Source organism: Numenius arquata, chromosome 4 (genome assembly GCF_964106895.1).
Source record: "Numenius arquata chromosome 4, bNumArq3.hap1.1, whole genome shotgun sequence".
Classification (NCBI taxonomy): Eukaryota; Metazoa; Chordata; class Aves; order Charadriiformes; family Scolopacidae; genus Numenius; species Numenius arquata.
Genome location: NC_133579.1, coordinates 57,846,308 through 57,873,923, shown reverse-complemented (window position 1 = coordinate 57,873,923; position 27,616 = coordinate 57,846,308). Strand labels below are relative to the sequence as shown.

Below are 27,616 nucleotides of genomic sequence, written 5' to 3'. Positions count from 1 at the left end.
TAGATCGTAACTCCTTCAGCCAGTACTAGGTTTACATGACGGACCATAAAGTACTTTGCTTGAAGATCAGTCCTTTGGCCTCCATCTTCAGTTCAACCAAAAACTTTTATTTCTGACCCGTTGGCCATTTGCCAACCAGCCATTTTAAAAATCGAAGCCTGGGGACAGGTACCGTTAGCCAGTAGCCAGACTTGTTTACCTCCCAGTACATCCTGACATTAGACTGACCTGAATTTTACAAGCTGGAAACGATTACGTAACAGTACATAATTAAACCTAAATATACAATTTCAGAAAGAAAACAAGATGTAATGTGGAAAGAATTACCAGCGGGTCAAGTTCAGGTGGTAAATTAGGATGCAAATGGTACCACTTACTGTGCTTTTCTTTCAAATACAACCTGCCCTGCGTTCACTTATTGGCAGGTCCGCAACTGAGAATGAAGTTTTCACACATTTCAACAAACAAGCAGGTGGACCCCTAAAATGCACAGACCTTGAGTGTTATTGATGGGTGTGATCCCAAAGTAGCTCCACGGTGCTTCAGGCCATTTGAAGGTTGCCGGTGTGACCTTGCTCTTCTCCCACCCTTTCCCCCGGCTTGGCTGCACAGCCCCTCTGTGGCAGCCGGCTGGCTGGAAACCTGCACACCACTAAACCGGCAGCGGCAACCTTGGAATCATAGCCTGAGAGACCACTGTGCATCCCAAATAGATTTTTCAACGTTTTATGTCCAGGTAGAAAAATAGTAACACAGCCTCTGAGGGATTTGCCCCAGGATAACCTGGGAGAGCAGGGGCTGAGGTCAGGCTCCCCTCAGGGCGCCATATTGGCCCCTGGCCACAGAGGCTTTTCTGCCCGTGCGGGAAGCCTCCGCGGTGCGGAGGGCTCTGAGGAGAGCATGTTGTCCCCTTCCTCCCCTCGAAACACGCGAGGCTCCCAGCGGGGCGGGAACACGACGTCGGCTTCCCTTAGTTGCTAGGGGCGGGGAGCGGGGCCGGGCGGACTACAGCTCCCGAAGGGCTACGGGCAGCGAGGGCCGGCGGCCTCGCTTCCTGCCCCGGCCTCGCCTCACGGGCCGGCGGCGGCGGGAGCCGATGGAGGGCGCCGAGGAGGAGGCGCGGGTGCAGTGCCCCGTCTGCCTGCGGGAGCTGCCAGCCGCGGACATCAACTCGCACTTGGACCGGTGCTTGCAGGCCGGGGATGCTGAGGCGGAACCGGGCTCCTCGCCCCCCTCCAAGCGGCCGCGCCTCGCCGCCGCCCTGCCGGGGACCCAAGCGCAGGGGGAGCCGGAGGAGGCCCGCCCGGCCGCCGCCGCCGCCTCCCCCCGTGTCTTCTCCCTCTTCCACAAGGGCCGGGGCGGCGGGCAGAGCCCGGGAGCCGCCGGCAGGAGGAGCGGGGCGGGGCGGGAGGAGGCCGCCGTGAAGCCGGAGGAGGGAGGCTCGGCGGCAGCAGCAGCAGCGGGCGGCGGGGCGAACCTGGCGCAGAAGCTGGAAGGGCAGCCCCTGGCCGAGCGGCTGCGGCCGGACACGCTGGGGGATTATGTGGGGCAGGAGCGGGTGCTGGGAGCCCAGACCCTGCTGCGGTCCCTGCTGGAGTCCCACGAAATCCCCTCCCTCATCCTCTGGGGGCCACCAGGCTGCGGCAAGGTGAGTGGCGCCGCCGGGCCCTGCCGCTGCTGCTCCCGCCTCTGGCGGCGGCGGTGAGCGACCGGGCACAGGTCCACACCGCGCAGCTCGGGTTGGACGTCCAGGCCCTTCTCTCTTTCACGTGGTTCTCGAGGCTGATGAACTTCAAGGATGGGACCTGTTTATTTTTCCGAACTCATCCTTTTTCCCTGTCTTCTTGGGTTCTTCTGTGATATCTTTGCGTTGGCTGATGCCTGCAAGTTTTCACTTGGATTACAAAAGCACAACCTACCACCTGAATAAAATAGAAGTGGCTCACCCCCACCAGCCCTGCTGTCTGCAGCTTGCACTTTGGTTACGCCCACCCTTGTTGGTTTAACATAATTTAGATTTGATAAACTCCAAAGCCGTTAACTAAAACATGGAAGCTGAGAAGCTTAAAAACAGCAACAAAACAGAATCTGTAAAGATACCTAGGAAATGGAGTGAAGTACTGGTAGATTACTAGTTAGGGTTTGCTTTAGCTCACAAATTCCAGCCCCTTGACACCAGTCAGCTCAGGTGTGGCAGGGCTTTCATCCACCAATAAACCTATAAAAATGCACCTGAAACTCATCAGTCTTTGCAGGATCTGACTGCTGCAGGCTCTCATTCTGCTTCTTAAGATACCAGGGACTGACCATGGTGAATCCCAAAAGGCACTGTAATTACAGCATAGCAGTGAAGGGATCCACAGCTGCAGCGAGGGAAGGACCAAATGAATGCCTCAGGTGCTGAAAGGAGTGAGTGCTCAAAGACTGTGCATGCGTTTTGTCCTTTTCCTCTGTATTGCAGATTTGCAGGGGGGTGTGGTGTGGGTGTGAAGTTGAGCAAGCAAAACACATGGTTATCTCTGTCAGTCTGACGTGCGCAGCACTAAGTTTTGCATATTGTATACAGATAGATGATTTGGTTTTGCCTAAGACTATGTGTGGGAAATCTGGGATAGGGAAGATACTGACTAATGAATTAATGCTAGCAGAGAAGTTAAGAACAGAGCAGCAGCTTGCTCTTCTCAGCGTACTTACCTGAAGATAAAAAGAGACTTGATATGTATGGTATTTGAATAATAATGCCAGTTAATCCCAGTTAATAAGGAGCAGGTGTGAGAACAATTGATAGATGAATATGGTTAGCAATGATGCAACAGGTTGTTTAGGCTAGATAACATACACCTGAAAAGAACCAGCTGGTGAACTTAAATAAATGCCACTTTCTTCAAAGTAGCTTGGTAATATCAGAAAGAGAGACCCGAAGAGATGAGGTAAAGAAGGGCTGTTTCTGAAAAAACTCATTAAGGGTGAGGTGAATTGACTGAACTGAGATGGCTAGAGAGAGAAGTGGAATTGAATTCTTTAATAAATAGGAATCTATCTTTTTGAATGAGTAACATGTTTAGGGGTCTACTTCTGTATTCATGTTCTTCTGCCTTTGGTTTCTTATATGTGTCAACAGTATCTTCTTGCTCTTTCTTGAAGCCCCTTTTTCTCCTTAGGAAAAAACCTGTTACAGTGGTGGCTATATACACTCTCTGGAAATTAGAAGTGCATTCACTGGTCTTTGGGTTGTGATCTGATGAACCCACCTTTTTTTGGCTATAGAAATGCTTTTTCAAGAGCTTGTGATAGCTTACACTTGTGTTTCAGGTCTTCTTTAGGAGCCTTCTGTGGTACTAAGGCCGTCTTTGAATAACGGGTGACTTGTTTCATGCCTGTAATAATGCAGCTTTCCCTGTCTTTTCTCATGACCTGTCGTTCTCATCCATATACCTTATGCAAAGTTGTTCTTAGTAAACTTGCTTCTCACAGAGTTTGAATTCTACTGCTCATGAGTCATCTGACCTGGCTCAAAGATTGTGCCTTTTGCCCCATCAAAGAACGGTTCCACAATTTATCTGTTACATTTTCTCTTTCCAAGTACTTAAGGTGTTGGGTAGCTCGTCTCTTTCCTAGGTTATTCCTCAACAAACAGTTTTGAGGCTATATGCTTGGACCATCCATTCCTGGCTGAACCAGAAATTCCTACTGCAAAAAGTTGGACTTTTCCCTTCACCCTTGCGTATCAATATTTCTAGGATGGTGCTGGAGTATAATTTCATCTCAAGCCTTTTTCCCCATAAATCATATTGTCTATCTCAGGTAAATGGCTGAAAGTTCTGTCCTTTACTTGGATGTTAAATTCCTGTCCTTACAGATTTAATGTGCAAGGCAAAATAGTCCCCCTAAAGATGGAAAAAGAAGTCTGTGGTTGCCTGCCTGTCTTCTTCACTTACTGTTTGGGTTATATATATATAACATGTCTAAGAACACATTTCCCGAGGAAGTAACCTGAAACGGGTGGAGGATGGACAGATTAAAAGAAAAGCTGTGTCTTTTTTTATGTGAAGAATCACATAACTTAGTGCCTGAAACTTGAAAGATCTTGTGAAGGAGAAATAAGTATTCTCACTGCCTCAGGACCTGATTGGACTGATAATCAAAAACTTCTGTTAAATACGGTCTTTTTCAGTGGGAAAATATTAAGAAATAATTGTATGTTATGTAGCTTCAAATGTAACAAGCCCACGTGCTAAGCTCTGCATATCAAAGAAAATAGCTTTGCATTAGAGATTAGGTGCTCAAATAAGAGTATAATTAGATATGTTGGTCTAAATTCAGAAGTGATGTGTAAGATGGTCATAGACTGCTTAAACCTCTTCATGCTCCTGCTACCCATGGAATCTGGTTATTGCCACCCATCTATGCTTTCTTCCATTTCTACAGCTAAATGCCATGCTAACCAATACTTCATTTGAAAAGGGTAAAGCAGAACTATGTAAAAAAAAATATAGAATAACTGGAGATGGAATTGATCCTTGTGGCCAAATTTCAAATTAATTTATGTATTGTTTGTTAGTCTGTACCTTTATGAGAAGTAGTTGTTCAACAGGCTTTTTCTAAGCAAGAAGAGAATAATCTTGGCTATTAAACCGCTATAAATGTGGTATTTCATACTGTAGGTCAAGAGTACTCTTGGAGAATTTTCATCATGAATGTAATAAAAGGTAGGTACCCGAGACAAAATACATGTGCTTTGTACTGCTCTGCCCAAGTTGATTTCAGCCTTAGCTGCACTTGACTGTTTAAGGAAGCACAATTAAAATTGAAAAGACAGAATCAGGGTACTTCTGTTGCGAGTTTATTTTCTTTTGAGTTTCCACCTGTATTGAGCCTTCTTATTTTAAGGGACTGTGATCTTTGTGTTTTTAACTTGTCATCCTAATTTCTTAGGAAGCCAAGGTGCTCTAGGTGAAAAAGCTTTGACTCTTTGTTTTACTTTTGTCACTATTAAGCGTTAACACAAGAATATATTTTCTGCTTTTAAGAAGCTGACCAGACGCAGGCCAGAAGAAGAAACGCTGCCTCAAAGAGATGCCATGGTTATTAACTTAGGAACAGTTAGCTTGTTCATCCTGACTATGCAAAATTTTAAAAGCCTGGATGAATCCTAGTGTAATCCGAGTAAGCTGTACTGTGATTTATGACACCTTAATGCAGGGATTTAGATTTTTGCTTGTCTGCCATGGGGCACCAATTTTAGTAAAGAGTTAGCGGGGGGACACAGCGTAACTTGAGCGCTCAATAATTTTGCTGCCACAGATACGGCTAAGCCTTACAAACCTGAACATTCTGTATTTAAATACGGTAAACATTCCCTCTTATGTTTGCTGTTTAACAAGAGAAAATGTAGGCAGCAAGTGTCTGGAGCCCGCTCCCTACAAAAGATAACACAAAGAACACTCACACTTGATTTTCTGGGGTCCATATCTGCAGTCTGGTACTAAGGTAAAATAAGTCGTGTTGATATGAGTGCAAAACATTAAAAACTCCTCCTAAAGACCACCAAAGTGGTCTTTTAAGTTTTTATCAAATCTGCAATGAATATGTATTTTATTTCTGGGACTCCCTTGTATTTATTTTCTTTGCTTTTATTCAAGACTTTGCTATATGACACATTGAAACACAGCAAGTCCAACTTACATGTTTTGCTCCCCACATATTTATCATACCTTCCCTCTGGCATTTTCTATTTCACTAATTCAAGTGGTTACCTAAATGGCTATTTGATTACTTGAGTGTATTTCATCTTCTCTTATTCATACTGCTTGGGGCCTGGTTTGTATCATTTGAAGTAATGAGTTCTTGTTCTTTTGATTGATTACTATGAGATTTTTAACTGAAAATACATGATGTCTTTTACAGTAGCATAGAGTGAAGGTCCAGAACACCTATGGAAAATGAATTTGTCTTTGCAGTTGCTTGGGAGAAATCTTTGAATATAGTGTGCTTGATTTTGCTTATGCTGATCTAAGCCTGGAGTAATTTAGGGTAGCTCTCTAGGCAGGGAAAACCGGAAGAGAAAAAACAATTGTATTTGTAAAGGAGATGGAATACAAAGAGACGTTTCTGGATGCAGCAAATGGAGGCACAGCTCCATTTCAGTAAACATTATGCAATGACCTTGCTTCTGTTTATGCTTGGTCGGACTTGGATTCTGGAAGTGCTGTGAACCACATGCTGTGGCTGTTGTTCAGTGACACCTTACTCCTCCAGTAGTCTCACAGTGGGCTATTTGGGGTGTGAGGAACCAAACAAGATGGGTAAGAATAGCATCTGCCCTTATATAAATGCCAACTGCTGCCACTTTTGATTGCGTTTATCTCTATAGGCAGGGTCGCTGGGCCGTGTTCATCTGCTGTCCTGCCAGTTTCCTTTAGACACAGCCCAGCTCATCTCCTGTGATGCAGGGTGGTAGCTTGGGGTCAACTCAGCAGTGCTGGATAGGACAGACCCCAGCTTTCTAAGCTGCATCCCGGGGAACTGCTCTGCTGGCTGGCATCCAAGGATGCTGGCACTCTTGGTGTCTTACTTAGGACCGTGAAACAGTGTGGTCTTTCCTGACTGCTTGTCAACCACAGTATGGCCCTGCTGCCCTCAAAGGGAGGATTGAGGGTGCGGAGAGGCTCTTGATGGCAACACTAGGCTGTCAGTCTTTTGTCATTCCTGCTGCAAACATAATTCACACTGTGGTTTGCTCTGGAACAAACCAGCAAAGTCACTTGGTGGGGAAGCCTAGATATCAACTAGATTATCTGGGCTCAGGAATAATCCATGCTGCACTGCAGTCTCGTGTGGATCTGTACCAGATCTGCTTTGGTCACCTAAACACTGCCTAGAAGACCATACAACCTTCCAGACTTCTTAGGAGAAGCATGTATGTTGGAAGGGCCCATCTAGGTACAAGGAGAGCTCTTGCACCAGTGTGGTCCCATAAAGTGTAGTATGAATGTCAACATGTAAAAAGGATGCGAGACGTGAAAAGGGCTGTGAGGCTGGAACAGAATGACTGTGAGCTGTTCTGCACACCTTGCAAGAGCTCTCTGACATGACTGCTGAACACAGATATAATCTGAGAGACCATGTGTTTTCTGTGACTGATGTCTGCAACAGCTGTTTTGCTAAATTTATGCAATTTAAGAATGAATGAGGAAAGTCTCCACAAAGAGGCAACCATAGGCAGATCCCTAAAGAAGGTCTACCTGATCTTCCACAAGAGTGAGGTAGGAATGACCTTAGGTTTCAGTCAGTTCCTTGACTGGAGTCTTCTTGACTGTGATCTGACCATGTACACTAGTCTCTTCCCAATTTTTTCAGTTCCATTTTCTGAAGAGAGCTAGGCAGCACCACTCTTTATTCCTGGAAGGGGCTTTGGTGAGCTAGTGCAGTGGGCATAGTTTAATGGCCCGGTAAGAGGTGCAAAAATGAAAAGTCCACCTTGCATCTAAGCGGGTAATCTAATGCATTGAACATCAGCATTAGTAGGACAGGCTGAATTTGTAGTTGCTTTTTACAATTTTCTTCCAGCCATGGCTGTGAGGTTGCATTGACATGGGGCAGCACAGAGAATAGGAAATAGGTTACACTCAAAGACAATTTTCCAGTCAAGGAAACTTGTGGATGTATAGAAAATTCTTGTCTCCTAGTACAAACATCCATGTAACCAAACCAGCAAATCTGATTTACTTATCCACTCTGACAGTGAGAAGTGTGTGGAGCCAAGCACGCTTTGTGGGTTACTTTTATTTAATCTGTAACTCGTATCTAATCTTGGAAGAACTGGTTGCATACCTGCTGGGAGTGAGCTTGTTTGGCTATTTTTTTGTTTGGTTGGTGGGTGTTTGTAAATCTTGGATAGTTGCAGCCTTTGGGAAAGGATATTCTCCTTTGGGCTGACATCAAGAAATTTGCAGGACAGTGGAGGAGAGTTTTGGTAGTTAAGTGTTTGTTCTGTGTGTAATGAATCTGGAAATAAGTGACCACGGGCTCGAGTTTAAAGTGTTACTCACGGGTGAGTGATGGTTCATGAGTTTCTTGGTGGATATGTTTCCACATTTTGGAAAGGCTCCTCGTGATGGCACTTCTTTAGCCTGTCTAAACAGGTAAGTCAGTAAGGTCTTGCAATTTTCAGCATAGAACTTGAGATGATAGGTGTGAGTTTGGACAGTTTGGGATAACAGAAGAGAGCTGAGAATGATTTCTGGAAGAGGCAAGGATATTGCACTGTAAGCTTTGTAAGGTGTAATTTTTAGTGAAGTTAGCAAAAGGTTTGCAAGATCATTTCTGTTCCTATTGCTATAAATACTTTATTTACGGGAAGCAATACTTCTGCTCCTACCCGTAAAGAAAAAGCACTGGTATAATAAAAGAAGCAGAATATCAACTTGTTTACATTTCCTCTTCCTACTTGTTATGCTGGTTCTGATATGGAAATATTCATTCCTATTAAATTGCAGCATTGGTGTCACTATTTAAAAGACTTTTTTCCTAATGTAACAATCAAACATACTTCAAAATTTATTTCTGACAATGAAGGAGATTCAGTGTGTTTTCTTCTGCCTTATTCTGTATCAGGTTTTTGATTTTCTTCTTATCCCTCAAATACATTGCCCCGGAATTTAGTGAGAGAAACTAGGGGTTTAGCATATTAGTTGCAGTTCTTCTGTGCTAGTGCCTTCATACCTAGACTACCCTGCTTAAGTTAAATCTCCACTGGGTTTTATGTTGTCTAGGTTGTAACCTGATAGTAACAAAGAGGGGGAAAACAGTGTAGTGTGTTACTGAGCTTTGCTTGACATGGTAGGAGAAAAAACAGCATAAAAAAATTGAGCTCATGGGAAATAATAGGCTGTCAGAGGAATGGGGGAAGTTCCATTGTGACGGGCTGTATGTGACGGGCAGTTTGACTTGCTAAATGATTAATTGTGCAGAGCAGAAGGAAGATGCCATGAACATGCCTGTCCGTGTCAAGCACTACTTTTGAAAGGCAATGCATGTTATTCTTACTGCAACCTTTGTTCACCCAGAAGTTGGCAGAGCAGGAGAAATACAAGCTGGCTGAGAGCTCTGCAACAGTTTTCAAGTAGGTTCTTGGCCTAACAGTAACCTACAAACAAATCTTTGTAATTTTTTTTTCCAAATTAGGGGTAGAAGTATGGAGTCCTGTGCATGTGTTCAAAAACAATTCCTCACTGATTTTTTTTTTTTTTTAAAACAATGAAACTATCTGTGATCTGGTGAATGAGGACTAAGATGCATTTTGAGCTACCAGTTCAAGCGGAGCTACAAGAAGAATAGCAACTTGATTATTTTTTTTTTTCTTTTTATCCTCCCCTTCCCCCCTGCTGCCACTTTTAGAAAAGGAAGAGGTATGTTTTTCCTTTTTCATCCTCAAATTTGATGTATTGGGGGTTTCCATGCTTTCAGTGATTTTTAAAGCATAAGTACATCCTCTGAAGTACATTCTGAATCAAGGCCCTTTTGTAAGGAAACACCAACTTTGCTTTTGTCAGCTTAGTTTCAAAGATAGTTTCACTTTCGGTTTCCCAGATCTTCCTGATTTCTGTAGACTTTTCTGCAAGTGCTTTCCAGCATGTCTTTACAGTCTTGTCTTCTGTAGTGATACAAGGAGGAGAGGGGCTGGTGCTCTGAGCTCCAGTATTGAGAGAGGGTCTGACACAGGATGCGAGTCTTGTATCAGGATGTGAAATGACACCTCTTCTGAAGACATTCAGGAAGCCCTTACTAAAACTAAAGTAAGAATAAATAGTGATACATCATCCCCCTTAGCCTCCCCTTTCCCACCTTGGGCTGGTTGCCATTTCAGGGACGAGGATATCCATTAAAAAGACAGAGCAGTGCTGTTAGGGCAGTGAATGAGGTTCTGCCAACACCACTGGTAGCTGCGTGGTAGGTGGTTGCTTCTGCAGCCTCCCTGCAAGAGGATCAGGTTGGCAGCACCTGCCGCTTTAACCTCAGTACTTGGAATATCTTCTGAAGCGGTTTTGTCAGCACCTGTCCCACTCCTCATCTGCTGAGGCTTTCCTGTCTTCAGTCTCCTTGGGCTCCTTCTTTAAGAGAAGAGTGAGCTCAGTTGAAGAATCACCTGTTTTTTCTTTAGCAGCACTTTCAAGATACGCTCTGCTTGGGACATGCTGGTGCCACCTGCCTTTACTAGGGGTTGTGAAGGAAAGACTGAAAATAATGCCTGTGATGTTTTCAGGTGTAGTAAACCTGCCTGGGAGGTAGTACCAGAGGTTGCTTCTGTGCTCTGGTAGGCTCAGTGAAATTCCCTATAAATAAATTCTGATTTGAAGGATTTGTCTATAAGGAAAGTAAAATGACATAGCTGCTCAGTAAAACCAGCCAACAATGTCTTCAGTCGGTTGTCTTTTACTTCCGTGGGCCAGCATTTGATTACTGTTGACTATTTAGATTTAAAGAGTTATGTTTCCTTAAGTACACCTGTAATTTTTAGTACTAACATTCTCATGCTGTTGTAGAGAGCTGTTTTCTGATTAATTTCATTTTTATGTGCAGCGGAACTAGAAAAGGCTTTAATTAACAACACTGTAGCTTTTTATTTCTTAAACATGGTTGCACTGTAAACTCTCCTGCAAGTGTCTCGGTGTAGTCCAGCTCTTTATCCATTAACATACTCTGCAAAATAACTGCACAGCGAATTGCAGTCAGCCCGTCTTCTGTGACAGAAATGTATTTGGCGAAGAGTTCTTCCATGGTAAAGGAGACAGCTGTCATTGCTGGCCTTTTCAGTATTGCGACTGAGTAGGTCTGGTACGTAAAAGTGCAGGCGTTAGAAATGCAGCAGTGGAATTGGCAGCTACCTCTAGCAGGAAGTTTTTAAGTCTTCTGTGTGCTAAAATAGCATTAACTAAAATACCTTACTCTATAAACTGTCAACACTATCCCTTTGTCCAGAACATGCAGCTTTGTTCTTTACATATTTCTTTCAAATGAATACTATCTGTGTCCAAAATAATTTTTACAAAGCTTTCTTCTATTGCTGTTTCAGACTACACTGGCACACATCATAGCCAACAGCAGCAAAAAGAACGGCACGAGGTTTGTGACACTGTCAGCCACAAGTGCCAAGACAAATGATGTTCGAGATGTCATCAGCCAAGCCCAGAATGAAAAAAGACTCTTCAAGAGAAAAACCATCCTCTTTATTGACGAGATCCATCGTTTCAATAAATCTCAGCAGGTATTGTATTACACTGCTTTTTGGAAAAAGCCTTTGCCAGCACTTCTGTAAAATTTCCCCCTTTGCCTTAGGATGATAGCTTACTTTAGGCTTTTGATTATAACGTTAATGTTTTTAGTAGATAAATTAGGGAGAAACAAAAATTAAATTTCATAACTTACTTCTCATCAATGTTTACTTATTGTGATTCAAAGATTTAAATAAAAGTCTGAGCTATAGGTATAGTTGACTTATTTCTGCAAAGTCCCATTAGTAACAGTTGCTGTACTTGTCTTCATTTCAGCCTCCTCCACAAAGGTAGCATTCTGCATTACCTTTAAAATGTCTGGAATGTGGATGCGCCTAGGCTGTTTGTTTGGTTTAATGTTGTTCCCTCTTCTCGGTGAGAAAAGAGATCATAGTCATACCATGGAAAGCTTGAGTTCTGTACTACAGGTTGCAGTTTCTATATTGGACCATACTCCAACCCTCCAATAGTTTCCTGAGCCATCCTATAGAATTATGTAGGGAACTGTAGCCCTAAAGATTGGGTCAAAGAGTATGTAGAAGTAGCCTCACTATTTGTTATATTTGATACAGCAATTTCATGATATCTTACGTTTGCCAAGCAATAAACCAAAGTCACATAAATAAACTAAAAATTTGCAGATTTTTGACACTTTCTTTTCAGCTGGTAGGATCATTCTTTGTGCAAGCACAAGTTACTAAGGTGAATAGCCCATAATGTGCTGTGTGCGTGAAATTAAATCATTTAGATAGCTGAGCAGATAAGCTGCCTGTCATATCACCAGGGGACCCAAAGACACAAATACATGAAAAACATAGCCTACTCACATGGAATGTTTCAAGTTGTCATTGATTGCGATCAGCTTTTTCTGCTTCCCTCCCATCCTCAGGACACTTTCCTTCCTCACGTCGAGTGTGGGACGGTGACCCTGATAGGAGCAACCACAGAAAACCCTTCTTTCCAAGTCAACGCCGCTCTTCTGAGCCGATGCCGGGTGATTGTCCTGGAGAAGCTCTCAGTCGAAGCGATGGAGGCGATTCTGATGCGGGCCGTCAGGTCTTTAGGGGTCCAGGTTTTGGGCCAGGGCGACCAGCACGGCAGCTCTGCGACTGGCAGCAGCAGCGAGAGCTCAGAGTGAGTACTTTATGGGCTGCAGGGTGTTAACACACACAGCCTGAGGAATTGACTGCCTGCCAGGGAGAGAATGAAGCAGTTGGGGGGTGGGAAGAGAAACTCTAGCCACTTCTAATAGTAAAGAAAAGAAGTAGCAGCATATGGCAGGGGTGGAGGGTGACAGGAGAGAGAGAATTCAAAGCACTGGCTCTCTCCATCCAAAACATAATCTCACCATCTGGATCAGGAGAGAGAGTTTTATACTTGGATCTGTAACTCCTGACTCACCCTCCCAGGATATTTAAATCCATTCTGCTGCTGAGGATTTGCTGTGGAAGCTTGTAACTGCGTCTTTGTCATGTCCTAACGGGTGTTACTTCTTGCTACTGGTTGTAAAAGCATCGTGTTACCATTAAGTGGTGGATGGGACATCCCCTCTTAAATTAATTTAGAAGGGCCTGACAAAAGTTTGTTGTTTTCTGAGAATTTAAAATAAAATCAGGGAGGATGCTATGCAGGATAAGTGCTATGGAGTATTTTATGATATACTGTGGGGAGAGGGGGCTGTTGCTATGAGGTGTTAATAGATTGTTTTAAGATAAACTTTCTTTTTCTCTGCTCCTTGTTGTCCAAGCCAGAGAGAATCAAATTAAACATTTGGGAGAGTTTTGGAAAAAACGAGGTCCAGATTTGTCCATAAGGGATGTTATCTGCCTTCTGAAATGGCTACCTGGCAAATAAGAATAATGCTTGGTACTGTTATACTTTCATGCAAGTTATTACAGTTCCTTCATGTTGATGCTTGTCTGTACTCCTAGTAAATTACAGTGTATTGACATGGAAGTAATTGGGCAGCCACTCCGTATAAAATTAACGAGAGGGAATCCACTTTGTCTTTTAGCTATATCACAGAATGTAAGCACTAAGAATCGCTAACCTGAATGCTGAGGTCAGGGCAGGGAAAAGGAAAGCTATTGCCTTTTTATTTTTAGGGTGCCCTGCCTCATGGCTTACTCGTTTGTAGCTTTAACATACTGTAGTAATGTGAATTTTAGAAGAGAGAGCAGTACTGCATGTCAGCCTTAATGTAATGGCACAGCTGTGGTTGTGACTACACCCTGACTGGGGTTCAGAGACTTTCCTTTCTGTACGGGATTAAAGTACAAGGCATAGTTTCAGCTGCAGTTGTTTGGGTTTGGGTTTCGCTAGACTCTCCATATCTGTAACCTTCCGTTAGCTATGGATGATTTAAACAGCACGGTGTGGTGCTTCATCAAACTGAAAGAAGTCTGGCAGGTAGATTGTCAGACCAGCACAGTTTCAGAAATGTATGAAGAGAGAGGGCCCCACTCCAATGGCTAACGTGGGAGCCAAGCATTTAAAAATAAAAATGGGGTTCAGAATTTAGGAGCATTTGTAGCTGTGCATTAAGTCTCTCTTGTCTTTCCTGCGGCTATCTGGTTCTGGTCTGTAGTTGATACCTACTGTTGCTGATGAATTTGGTGTTTTTTAAGCAATCCTGTCCGTTACTGTGGTTCCGGTCCTTCTTCTTGCTTCATTGGCCATACCTTTTCCTTCTTCTTGCTTCACTGTCCATACCATTTCTGCTCCTTCATTTTTTCTCCACCTACTAGTCTGCAAGAGCAGATGCATCTCATCTTTTACCTCTTCGCCTCCCTGCCTCTCTGAAGCAGGGCTGTTGTTAGATGCAGGCAGGTAACAGTGTTCATGCTGTCCTGAGGAATAAATGAAAGTCACCAATTACAGTTAAATTGGTTGTTCACTGTGCTCACCTTTGCTCCAGATTTGGAAAAGGAGCTGTAAGGCAGCATGTCCCCAGATGTGGGGCGTCTACTTTGAAAATGCTGTAGAAATCTAGTCAGAAGGCACAAGAAATGTGTATATTGCATTTTTTATTTCATTTCCCCTGTGAGTCTCCCTTCCCAAACCACAGAAGTGTAGTATGAAGTCCTGCATGTGCTGCTTGGCCTCACTTTATCAGATGGTCTTGGTATCACATGTCTGACATGATGGATGACCTAGATGAGATTTTGAAGAAGAGGATGATTCTTTGTGGTCTGTCCTATTACCTTGAAGAATAAGGTGAGGGTGAATCTTCCTTAGTCTTTACAGACATCCTGCGTGCTCAACAAGAATTCAGCCGTCAACGTCAATAGGTTTCATTGTCTCTGTACTCCGTGCACATGCAGCAGTTATCAAAAGGAAAGTGTACTCTACACGAATCTGTTTAATTAAGTTTTCTTGGTGGATTTTTCTTCTCTTGCTTCCACCATTGCTGCAGGTTTCTGATAAAGTTATGTCACCTGGCTTCTCCTTCATCCCGCTGTGGCCTTTTCTTGCTGTAAAGCTGAAATAGAGCTAGCAGGAGGTGTTACCTACTGTGGTATCTTTTTATTTGTTACATCATCATGCTCCTAAAGCTTCTTTGACAGTTTTTATATTAGTTACTGGATTTCTTTAGGATAAGGTGTGCTTTGTGTTATATTTTCACCAACTTTACCACTATCAAAGTGTGCCTCTTAAGGCCTGCAGTAAATTATGCCGAAAGATAGGGGAATGTGAAAGGAAGAAACATACTCATGAAGAAGAAAAGTAGGGAGAAGTCAATGTTAAAGATGCTTTATATTACTGAAACTTCGCTTGTGCTTTCTGCAGTTTACACTGTCTCAGTAATAGCTCAAACTGTTCCGGGTGTACACTGATACACTACACTTGTACTGGGTCAGTGATGGAGGAAATCAAATTCTTCTTTTCTTGGCCTTTTATTTTTATCATTCAACTGCAGCCCTCAGAGTGGTATCTCTAATTGAAGTCAGACAGTAAACCAGATGGTGGATTAATGTATTTGAAGTTAGATAGCACAGGAGGCGCACAGCTGAGGGAAATGGAAGGATCCCCAGTTTCCTTTTGGCAAGCCCAGACGTCAGACAGTTCAGCTTGTTAGTGGTTGTATTACAAGTACTGTCAGGTTTTGGATTCGCTGGTTTGTAAATCACAATGATGAAGGTTTGGGTCGTCAAAGTTCAGTACTTTTTTTGAAAAGTATTCCCTTTTTGGAACATCCACCCAGTATCCTTGCAGGAAATAGAGTTTCTGGAATGAGAGGCAACATTCAAAGACAATGCTGTAAGGCAGTGAGCAATACACTATCATACTGCAGTATTTCAGATAAAGAACTCTGTATTTGCCTGTAAAAATGTTGCAGTCTGTCAAGGAGTGAGTTTAGGGAGGATAATTGCACTGAGAAAGTAAGAAAGTACTGATGTATATGTGGAAGAGGCAATGGGTACTTTATGTCACGTTCTGCTAAATTATTTTCAAATCTTTCATCATACAGGTTCTCCTTGCTTGCGCTTCCTTATATTTACTCTCTGATATTGCTTACACCCTCTTTGGATCAAACGCTGCAGTGTTGTACAGGTTTCATGGGTAGTTCATCATACGTTTCATGTTGGTTCTTGGCACAAACTGTCTAGAGGGTATGGAGATAAGAAGGAATAGGAAGAAGGATTTATTATCCTGTAGTGGTAGTTTTCCATTCCTTAAGCTAGTAAATCACCTTCAGCTCAGTGAGTGATGGATCCTGGGGCATCCCTTTTGGCTTGTTTATGTTTTTGTCTCCAAGTATCATTGGTTACAAGGTACCAACATTAAGCATTGGCATGCAGTGGGTGTTCAGTGTTAATTTTGGAGAGTGAAAAAAATATGAGATTGCCCATCTGCAAGAGGATCAGGACTTGGGAAGAGGTCAGAAAGTGTGGGAGTTACTCTGCCTTGCAGTTCCAGGGTGTGCAGAAGTCGGGTAAAGGGGGAGGTTGTAGGGCACTTGAGATTCTGAAGACAGGGTGGGCTTAAAAATGTAAAATATAGCCAGTGTCTTTAGGAAACCAAAGTTTTGAAATAATAGTCATCCTGATTTTGAAATAAGGCTTCTGCTTAGTGAAGTTAAATCAACAAAAAAATGGAACTTAAGATTTTAATTCCTCAAAAAAAAAAAATCACTGAATTCAGTTATTCTGAGTATAAAATGCTACTATTTCAAAATACTGAAAGTGAATGGAGCTGAGGTTATGGAACAGGGAAGCATCATGTTATTTCCAATCAGAGATTCTCAGCAGCATGCTGTGCAAACAGCTTGTATGTGGAAATTTTCTCCTTTTAGTCTTGTTCTTTATAAAGTGCTGCACATCGTGCTGTTGTTGCCAACATGGACTGGATCAGCCTAATATGTAATATATTATTTGCAGCAGAATTTCCGTTACCAATATGTTGTGACTCGGATTTCACGATGGCAGTGCAGAAGGCTTTTGCTTGTAACCAGATTTTCCATACTTCCTTGTGCATATTTGTTTCAATTCCTGTAATAGTAATAGCTTGTGTTAAGTCAACAGGGCACATGGAGTCCTGTAGTGAAATTGAAGAGACAGGAATACAGCTTGGTTTTCTTGCCCAGCTTCTAATTAGCAAATAAATGGCAAAAGTGCTGTGAGGCCTCAACTTCATTTGGGACGGGCTGTTCTCAGCTTCTTGCAAGTGTAGTACCTGCCTTTTAGGGCTTTCAGTGCTTCCTCTACACTCGCACTCACTGAGTGCAGCTGTGGGTGTCGGTGTGAGGAATCCTCAAGCGCATGGTCATCTTCTCTGCAAACAGCAGGAAAAGAGCTTAGTCCTTGCAGGTGAAACCTTCTCTTCAGTCTGCCCTGCTGGTGTATCCAAAGTGTTTGCTCAGTGTGCAGCATATTTGGTTTTGTTCCCTGTTGAGGGAGGTGTTAGCAGCAGGATGCCTGTTTGTAGTGCCTGCTGGGTTTTTAAAAATAGCTTTTGCTTCCTTTGCTGGCTTCTTTCATTGCATGTAGAAAAATCTGGTGCCCATCTGTAGAGCTCTGTAGGTGAATGTGGCTCACTGATTTTCAAGGAATTTGATGCTTGAGATACTTGACTAAGTCCCTGTGCTGTTATATTCTTCTGCTTCCCCATTCAAACACAAAGATGGTGTTTGAAACGCCGAGGAAAAAGTGTGGTTATTTTGGAGTGCCACTGTGTGTGCATGTTATTTTTTTTTTCCTAGCTTTATCAAATATATGAGAAATAAGAAGATGTAAATAAAAATATGATGAGATGCATATGTGTATATAGATAGATTTATTTTTCCTACAGTATGGGATTTCTGCTGCCTACTCTCTGTAGCATGGGTTATGGCCCTAGAAGACATTTGTTGGCCTTCACTTGCAGTGGTGTGGATTAAGATTGCAGCTCTAAAAGTTTTTCCCTCCTGTGTGTGGGCATGAGAGGGCTCATGCCCTGTTGAAGTTTTGCCAGCACCTACTGTCTTTTTCTTTAACATAATAAGTGCAAAGTGGGTTTGCAAAGAGGAAGAGGAGGCAAGTAACAAACGTTGGTGGATACGTGTGTCTGGGAACCCTGGCATTGCCTTTTTATTCACCACCGGTAATAACAGTAATAAATCTTTCTGGTGAATGAAGTGCAGGGCTGTTGAGAATCCTTAATTATTTGGCACACAAGGGCTTCATAAGAAATTGCCTCTCACGCCAAGCTCTGTGCGTTAATCCCCGCTGATACATGTCACTCTTGATTTTCAGTCCAGTTACTAGAAATGGCTAAGTTAGAGGAGGCTTTAATTACTTAATGACAGGCTTTAATTCCACTAGCTGCAGTTTGCAAATGAAATCTGCCTCTGCCTGGCAAACACCTTAGCCATTATCTTATCTACATAACTAAAGTCTGAGCGTCAAATCCTCAACAGTACGCATGTGAAATGCACAGAGGCAGTTGGTTTGCATGTGCCCCAACAGTGGGGACTGCAGCCCAGCAGTCCTGGAGAAAACCTAGAGGAGCTTGAGGACTTTGTTACTTTCCCAGATTTTTCACAGGCTTGCTATAAGATCTCAGGAGATCCTTCACCTGCTGTTGCATTTATCAGCTCTTCCCATCTTGTTCATTTAGATTGTGTGTTCATTGGAATTTGGCCTTTGTCATGTGTTGGTATAGTCCTGGTACATTTGGAGTAGTAGGTGGCAGTAACAGTGGATTGCAAACACCGGGATGCCTTTTCTTTCTAGGAAGATGTTTTTTGTATCCCAGTGACTAAGCTGTAATACCTGTTACCATTTAAAAAAAAAAAAGAAAGTAGGATGAATATATGCTTTACAATGTAAAGAATCCTTCCAATTGTTGCTTTTTCAAGAACATCTGATAGCAGCTCTTGCTGTTGGTAGTTGGTTCAAAACCTTGTGCTAATTACTTTACATCTCACTATGTTCTCTCACGTGTATTTGGATAGCTTCCTCCCTTTGCATTGTCCTTCCAACAAGGAATTTGAAGTGCTAGCTATGAAATACTGATGGAGTAAAACCTTGTACAGTTCAACTGCTGTGCTAGAATTGTGCTCTGGCAAAACCCTACCCCTAGTTTCCGTTGAGCTTAATGAGATGAGGAAAAATAGGGGGGTTAAATAGATGAAAGCTCCTGCCCTACCTTTTTCATGTGCAATTGTATTTAACATGCATTGGGGCAGGGGGGAGTGGGGTCAGGTCCCACAGTGTTCTCCCAGGCTATGCAATGCTTAATCATGACAGAATGAGTTAATAACAAAACTTAAGCCCAGCTGCCTCTCAACAAACTTTGTAAAGAAATGCCATCTCCGGCATAATACAAAAGGAGAGGAGCGTGATGGGGGCTAAGAGTGTATGGTTATTCTGTTGCAGATTACCGGTGTACATCGAGGAGAAGGCTCTAAATACCCTGGCCTACCTTTGCGACGGTGATGCAAGGACTGGACTGAATGGACTCCAGTTAGCCATTCAGGCCCGATTAGCAGCGGGGAAGACCACTCCTTTGAATATTACCAAAGGTGGTTCTGCAGATGGCATTCTGATAACAGAAGAGCACATAAAGGAAGGGCTACAGCGATCTCACATTCTGTATGACCGAGCAGGTGAGTACCTGATATAGTCTCTGAAACGCAGTCTTCTCAAGAGCTGATAGTCTCTATAATTTCTGTTTCTTCTCCCCCTTTCATACCAGCTGCTCTGGTGGTTGGACTGAAATTTGGCCTAAAAATTACTTTTCCTTTACAGTGTAGCAGGCTTATCCAGAAATTCCTTCCAAACAGGGTTTCCTCTTACCACATAGGTCTTTCAGCTAACCTACAATTCCTATTTGCAGCCCTGTGAACAGCTGCACGGTGAAATTATTTGTTCTTTAAGGTTATTAGAATATTGTCTTTTAAGAGGGTTGCAATGTAAAGAGGGAGAAGTAATTTGATGAGGAGATTTGTTCTTGGAGGGTTGGAAATCTTCCGTTGCACTTTTGCTCCTTTGAAAGTCTTGGAAGTGCTCACATTCACAACAATATGTTATGTGAAAACCTGAGCAGTTGGCTTTATTTTTAGAGTTGCTTTTTAAGGCAATGAATTTTGTAGCTTGCTTAGGGCAGGTCACGAAAATCTAATGCAATTAAGGCTTTCTAATGCGATAACCACGCTTGCTAAGTTTGTGACTTGGCAATGTTAGGCATCACAATAGTTGGCCACTATACCATTTTATGTGAGAGGGCTAAAAAATCAGAGAGTGAATATTAGAGGTTAGGGGAATCCCCTTGAACTCATATGCTTGTTCTTTGGCAATGCTTGAGTTACTGTGCAGTGTAGTATCAAATGATTATGCCAATCAGTATTTGGAGAACTGATCAATTTTTGTTTTCCCACTGTTATCTGATATGCTTAATTAACTGTCACTACTCCAAATGTATGATGAAGGATTTTTTGAGGTTCTTTGTAAAGTACATGCCTACTTGCAGCATTCTTGCTACAAAGAGGAAATGATGGCTCATTGTCAGGAAAAAGTCAGCTGGGCAGATATTGATATGATGGCAGCTGAGAAGTCGAGGGTAGACAGGGGGAGGGAAAAGAAAAATTTTATGGGGTCTGTGGCAGGAAGAAGTCATGAGCAGGACGAAGCAGAAAATCTGACCAGTTTACTGGTGTGAGTCTCTTGCACTGTCTAGGTCCCTTGTGTGTTTGCTGTCGCCTTGTGGACGCTGTCACACAGAACTCTTGGCTTCGTCCGTTTTCCCAGCCTTCCTACACCTATTTGCTCTGTTAGAGATGGCACACAGAGTGCCTCTTCCTGAGGCTTGTGTCAAGTCTAGGTAGCATGTGTCAGCCCCTTCTCCATGACAGAAATCCTTTGAGCTCTGTCTAGGTTTTTTCTTTTTGTCAGAGATTTTCAGAGAAGGGTGAGCACAGTGAAAATTCTGTTTTTATTGATTGTAAGAATGCCAAGGAGCCTGCCACAGATACAGCAGGGTGCCCAAGTACATCCCTTTACAAAATTTCTCCCTTCTGTGAAGTAGTCTGTGTCTCAGTTGACCACTTTTGTCCATAGTAGAGAGAGCTATTTGTCCTTTTACATACAAAGGGCTTCTGGATAGAGGCTACTATATAAATGAAGAGTTTTTGTAGCATGGTTTAGGTAATATTTTTTGAATCACAGTTGTGGTGGTGAAATCTACAATTCTCTAATATAAAGTGCTTCAGCCTTATAAAGTGTAGGGACATGTAGTGTGTTCATGTAGAAAGCACCAATTAATTGATTAGTGTTCAGAGTTGTGTAAATATGGAATTTTGATTTTACGTCATTATTTTTTGTCACCTTCTGCAAAATTTGACAAATAGATGCAGTTGGGCATTCTTTTATGTACTTTCACCAAGTAGTCAAGGAAGGAAATTATTCGTAATCCAGTCATTAGGCTATTGTTCTGATCTTTGTGCCGTCATGTGAAGGAAGACAAGATCTTTGTGCAAATAATCTGTGCATTTTAGCTGGAAGGACAAAGAAACAGCTCTAGTCAAATTTCACTGCCAGCAGCTGCCTGCAGCCCTTGCAGTATGAGAGGAAACAAACTATTTAGTCATATTTTAGCTTTTAAATGCAGTTTTAAAAATTTTTATTTTGAGAAGATGATGCAGCAACTAAATTAATTAAAGCTTCAATGCAGATGGACAGTGAATAGATATTTAAGATAAAGTTGTCTCTTCTTCCTCTTATGTATTGTGTCTCTCTCTGCTAACACTGATTTAATAGGAAATGCCAAAGATAAATATCAGAATAATTGTAGGATTTTGTCTCGTTGTCTATGTGGTAACATAACTTCAGTTATGGTAAAGATTGGGAATGTGCTAAACTGAAGTTAATTTATTTTGTAATGTGGATCACGATTGTTCCTTCCTCTTCTGTGGAGGAGGAAAGAGAAGGTGTTTCACGCCTTAATCTTTTTTTGCCAGCTTTATTGTTTTCTGCTGGACCAGAATGAGAAGTCGTTTTATCCATGCTGTTGCTCTAGTCTTTCTTCCACAGCTTTCTTCTGTCCTTTATTGATGGGCAATTGATGTTTACCTTTGGCTAAGACAGAAAACAATGTGAGATGGGGACTTTGATTTTACTTCTGCCTACTACCTTATAAATAGGGGTTGCTTAAGAAGTCCAGATATTATGTTCAGTGAATGAGATCTTTCCCTGTCTTCTGCCAATCAGGCTTTAGACAAATCAGAATCTTAAATTAGCTGGAAGACTCTTTAGGGGCATAAATCAGAAAGATTTATGCATCTGTATACACTAGACCTTCCGTCCTCCCCAAAGCTTCTTGTGTGGTATCTTGTTTCTCACCAGAAAGGTATTTACCTTTGTGGGAACTGCACAGAGCAGTATTTTGAGTATCTTGATACTCAATAAAGAGTATTTTGATTCTAAAAACTCTAAAGAGTTTTGATTTCAAGATCTGGGCTGTTCTGCATCTGGGATGCAGAACAACAGTGATAGATAGCTTATCATGTGTCTGTCTCAACTGAATTGATAAGTCCAAAATCTGTACGCTGGCTAACCAGCCCAAGAGACAGAGCTAATAAATAAAGCTCTGTAAAAAGTTCTTTAATTATTTTTTATATAATTTTTTAATTTCTTTTAAAGTGCTTATAGTAACTCACGTAGAATATATATAAACTGTATATTTTAAAAAGAAACATAAAACTTCTTTGTCCAGTGTATTTTGCCTTTAATTGAAACTGCATTGAAAGTACAACTGCACGTTTTTTCTGAAGTCCAAGTCTGGTGTATAAGTATTGTCATCATTTTGGTGACTCAGTCACCAACATTCACTTTGTGGGGAAGGTAAGGGGAGAAAACAGTCCCCTTTCTCAGCCTGCGTACTCTGAAGTCCCCTGCAGGTGTGTGTCTCTAGTCCCAACCGATCTTCTGGATTCCTTCTGCCTCTCCAGCTGGTATCCCCAAGTATGACAATTTACAGGGACCCAAACAGCGTATAAAAGCACTCCAGAAAAAATATATCTGGGCGAGTGCAACCTCCAGAGATATTCAAAGGCCGTCTTCCTTACTTTTAAGAGACCAAGTGACGCCTCCTCCAAGAGGACAGTGCGAGTTCAGCTGCTTGGCTTTATTGCTACCAACTCAAGTGTTATGACGGAGCACGGACGCGCTGTTTGTGTTGGCAGGAGTAAGGACCGCATACCACAGGGCTCTTTGTGTGGAGGCCTCGCAAAAATAGCTGTCTGCTGGCCTGTGTACACCAGCAGCATTCCCCCCAGAACCATAGTGCAGTGTGAACAGCGACGAAGGAAGATGGACCTACTTTCTGACCTGGGAGGTGAAGGCCTTGCTGGCTATGAAAGGAGCAATTGCAGCTGTATGGGGACTTCGGTTTTCAAACTCAGGCACGCAGCCTTTTATTTTGCAGGGCCTACAAGTGACAGGGATGTGTGCTGATACGGCCCTCGGGCTGTAAATCCTTTTAGCCGTAGGAAGAAGAGAAGTATTAACAGATGGCTGTGCATGCAGCCAGTTGCCTTTATAATACGCACTTAGCTGTGAGCCAAGGAATGCCAAGCACTTTGAAAGATAAAAAGGCAGATTATGTGGAAAGCTTAACAACAATATTGCAGCAAAATACTCTTACAAGTTTGATTGAAAGAAATGCATAAGAATCAAAATCAGCTGCACAGAGAAAAATCGCAAGCAGGAAGGGTCTCATTCAGTGTTTGTAATGTTAAAAATAGAGGGTCAACTGTAGCCCTAAAAGATCTGTGGAATGGCTTTGTTTCTCCTTGTAGTCCGTAGCTAATCTTACATTAAACTTGAATGTTAAAAAAAAAATTCCTCATAACTCATTCAATCTTCCCATTGAACTCATCATTTCCTAGGGGTTTTCCAGGGTTCTGTGCTGTGATCCTATTTCCTCCAGATTGTATAATGTGCCATCATTGTATATCCACAGCAGCATTTCCTTTTTTTTGCTACATAATGAAGCAAACTCGTGTTTTCATTTACTGCACACTTTATTTTCAAGTTTTAGTTGGTATGAAACTTCTTTCTCTAAAATATCACTAGTGTGTAGTACTGGATTTCTGTTTCTTCTTGGTCTTCTCAAAGCTGTGTGTGCGTCCAAAAGCGATGGTCAGTGGTTTCTACGTGCTCATACTTTACTCTTTGTCAATTAGGAGATATTTGTATAAAGTCTTCTTCCTAACTGCTTAAAATATCCATATGTTTTTTCTTCTGAAGCAAGTTCGTTAGGGTACCAAATCCAAATTGTTTGCCTTGCAGTGTTTAAAAAAACACCCTCCCTTTTTATCTGCAGTTGCTCTGTTATGCTTGTGGTTTTAGTGGAATGATCCATGTGGCAAAGCATGAAGACGTTGAAAACATCTAATGAACACTGTAATAACATACACATAGAAAGAGTTTGAGAAGGCAGATTATGTTTATCTGCTGTGATCTGGTAAAATATACCATGTTCCCTTAAATACATTTATTTCCGCCTAACAGCTTTGTGTGTCTCTTCTCCCACATTCTAACTAGGAGAAGAACATTACAATTGCATCTCTGCCCTGCATAAGTCTATGAGAGGCTCAGATGAAAACGCTTCCCTTTACTGGCTTGCTCGAATGCTTGAAGGTGGTGAGGATCCGCTCTACGTGGCAAGGAGGCTGGTGAGGTTTGCAAGTGAAGATATAGGTCAGTATTTGCAGTATTTCATGTTGTTGGAATATTATGTTGAATGAAGATCTGCCAGGCGTCAGGTTTCCAAAAATTGGTGTTTGAGGAAAAAAACCAACCCTGAAACTGCTGTATGCAAAATAGGTGCAAAACACTGAAATGCTCCACATCCAAAAAAAACTTTGTGTATGCAGATAGAAACCTACATGTGGTGTCATTGTGATGATTGCCTATTGCGGGAAAAACAAATATTTTTGAGGTCAGGTTTTGTCAGTGTATTAATGTGGATTCTTTTAAACTCTGGTGATTGTAGGTCACCAGTAAACTTGTGACACAGAGAATGTGTATTTCAGGGATGTCTGCTTTTTTAGTGACTGTGGAAGGTGAACGCCTACCCTGACTTGCAAACCTCAGATTTGATAGCTGCCTCCCTAGTGTAAGGCATCTTGATCGACTTATCCAAAGTAACAGCTGCAACAACATATGGAGCACATACGTGATGGGAGAAGATTTATGAGATCTGGGGAAGCTATGTCTATATAGCAATATTTCCCCATTTTGTTCTTAGTTCCAAAATGTAAGCGAATCATACACGGGCAATTACTGCTCAGGCTGCCACCGTGTGGCAACAGATTTAGTCTGTAAATCATACGCACAATTTAGACCTTTCTTTTTTGGGGGAGACAGAAGAAGGAAGGCTGTGGCTGGAGGCGGTATATCTTATGTACCGCAAAGTATTGTACCAGAGGTTCCAACATCTGAGAACGCAACTTCGAAATGTGCATGGATCACCTTCCATCTTACAGGAAGGGAAAAAAAGAAAGAAAGAAAAAAAAAAAAGAGACGGTCACTGAAGTAAACTGACTAACCTGCTTTTATCTGATCCCTTTTTGCAGGGCTGGCAGACCCTTTGGCTTTAACACAAGCAGTTGCTGCGTATCAAGGCTGTCACTTCATTGGAATGCCAGAATGTGAGGTAAAGGGTTCATTAAGTCACTGATTTGAAAGTACTGCAAACTGTAAAACCTATCTATAATTATAAAAAGAAATTGAGATTGCAAGGACAAGGCAAATTAAGTTACGTGTTCATTCAGCATGCCCTTTCTTTGACAAATGAGAGAGCATCGTAGCTCTTAAAATATATTGTAGTCTGAAATAAAATTCACTGTGTGTTTCTTGTTAAGATACAGTATGTGAACTAATGTCATTTTGCCCTGTCCATTTTTTTTCTCTGTTATAAATAAAATAATATATTCTAATATTCTGAAGTAGCTATTCCTTTGTAGTAGTGAAAATTGTGAAGAGCTGTGTTACTGTTAAATAATAATATTCATACTATAGTAGCAGGCAAAGGTCAGTTTAAAAACGTAATCCCCGTCACTCTACACAAACAACCTGAATAACAGACCTTTTACCAAAGAGCTTAAAAGAAGTCATTTAACATTTTCCCTTTTCTTGTGTTCAGGTCATTCTAGCACAATGTGTAGTGTACTTTGCCAGAGCACCAAAGTCTATAGAGGTGTACAGGGCGTATAGCAATGTCAAAGAATGTCTGAGAATGCACACGGGACCTCTGCCGCCTGTTCCGCTGCACCTGAGGAACGCCCCAACAAGGCTTATGAAGAACTTGGGCTATGGTAAAGGCTATAAATATAACCCCATGTACAAGGAACCTGTAGAGCAGGACTATCTACCAGAAGAGTTGAAAGGAACAGACTTCTTTAAGGAACGAAAAACGTGACCTCCTTGCTCGGAATGGGTTTTGATTTTATGACTCATACATTTGTACTGAGATGGAAATTGCCCTTGCAGTTTCAGCCGTCTATTACTGTGGTTGAAAGTATTAAGCCACTGAGCCTTTTGGATACTTTCTTATCCTTCTGGTTTTACTGCTGTTATTCTGAAGGTGTTTTGTAAAGAATTGCAATTAGGCAGTGTAAAAATGCAAAAATAAGCTTTATCAGTTTAGTGCTGTTACCCTCTGTTTCAAATGAAACGGAGAAGAAATGAGAGACATCTTTCTGGCTCTTGCTGTGAGACAAGGTATATTATTGTGGTGATTTTTAAAATCGGTATCTATTTCAGATTTGAGAATGTTTGTTTATTTTCCAGAAAAATAGTAAATTGTACAGCCTCTGCTAAAATACGGTAAACAGAATTACAGTGTAATTCTTGCTCTTACAATGTTCTAGAGAGTAATTTTGTACAACAACATTTATTAAACCAATAAAGTTGTTAAAAATAATGTCTATGCATTTGTTTAAATAATCTTATGACAGCAATGTGGTTTTGAAAGTATGAGGTTCCTTTATCATCCCTACTTTCCAGAGAAAGTTTAAATCATTTTGGAAGTAGAATAGTCATGAAAATAGTTGAATTATGTTAGTTTTTTAAGTGGTATTGCTTAAAAAATTTTATTGTGTGAGGACATCTTGGGAAGTGCTTTTGGAAAGGAGATTCCTGGTAGTGAAACATGCTTATGTATTTCCAGTTGTGCTTCAGGAATTCCAATAGCTTTGAAATGGAAAGCAGAGAGACACAAATTGACTTCCTGCTGTTATAATAGAGAGTTTGGCTGCTTCTTGCTGCTGAAAACATGTCCATGTCCAAGATTGCTGTTGACTGAACATTTCAGTAAGTGGAACGTACGGTCATGGCAGTGTCCGTGATGTTGACAACATTCCTTCACTTACGTGCTGATTATTTTTCTTCTCCTCAATCCTCCTGAAGTGTGCAGTGGTCCAGTGTGCTGAAAAGCTAACAACTGTGAAAACAGCACATGACTGTGCTAACTAGCAGTTGGGTAGCAGAAGTGGACCGTGTTTGGCTATCTATTACAGCAGATAATTAGTGAAGAAGATTTCCGTTACTTGAAATGCGAAGGAGCCACTGGGGCAAGCATCCCCGCTTGTCAAAGTGCCGTGGAGTAAACTGACTACCAGTGATGGGGATGTGCGTCTTGGCTGAAAATTACATCTACACAGTAGCGCAGTGCAGTTACGGCTGGATTTGTGTGGTAACTGCTCAGGATTTGCTTGCTGCATACCCCATATACCTTTGTTACCGATGGACTGACTGCAAGGATTCCTGTCCTGATCCTGTCCTTAGTTCATGAAACGTGATGAGATCAAAGCTTCCAGTGCTTTCTGCGTAGCTTCTGATCTTCTTTTGCTGTTCAAC

At 42.0% G+C, this 27,616-nt stretch overlaps 2 protein-coding genes across 2 annotated transcripts in view; one reads left to right on the top strand and one right to left on the bottom strand.

Moving 5' to 3' along the window:
• Window positions 1-12,617, bottom strand: part of MYLK4 (myosin light chain kinase family member 4) — a 78,383-nt gene extending 65,766 nt beyond the window's left edge. Inside the window, exon 1 of the mRNA XM_074146162.1 lies at window positions 12,101-12,617. Coding sequence (XP_074002263.1) covers window positions 12,101-12,156 — 56 coding nt within the window. The 5' untranslated portion in view covers window positions 12,157-12,617. The remainder of the gene's footprint in view (window positions 1-12,100) is intronic.
• Window positions 1,097-26,673, top strand: WRNIP1 (WRN helicase interacting protein 1). Its single transcript, XM_074146163.1, has 7 exons — window positions 1,097-1,648; window positions 11,075-11,266; window positions 12,163-12,407; window positions 19,133-19,362; window positions 24,299-24,454; window positions 25,333-25,412; window positions 25,902-26,673. Exons 1-7 carry the CDS (start codon window positions 1,097-1,099, stop codon window positions 26,175-26,177), a joined length of 1,731 nt encoding a protein of 576 aa, XP_074002264.1. The 3' UTR covers window positions 26,178-26,673.
• Window positions 26,674-27,616: the final 943 nt, after the last annotated feature.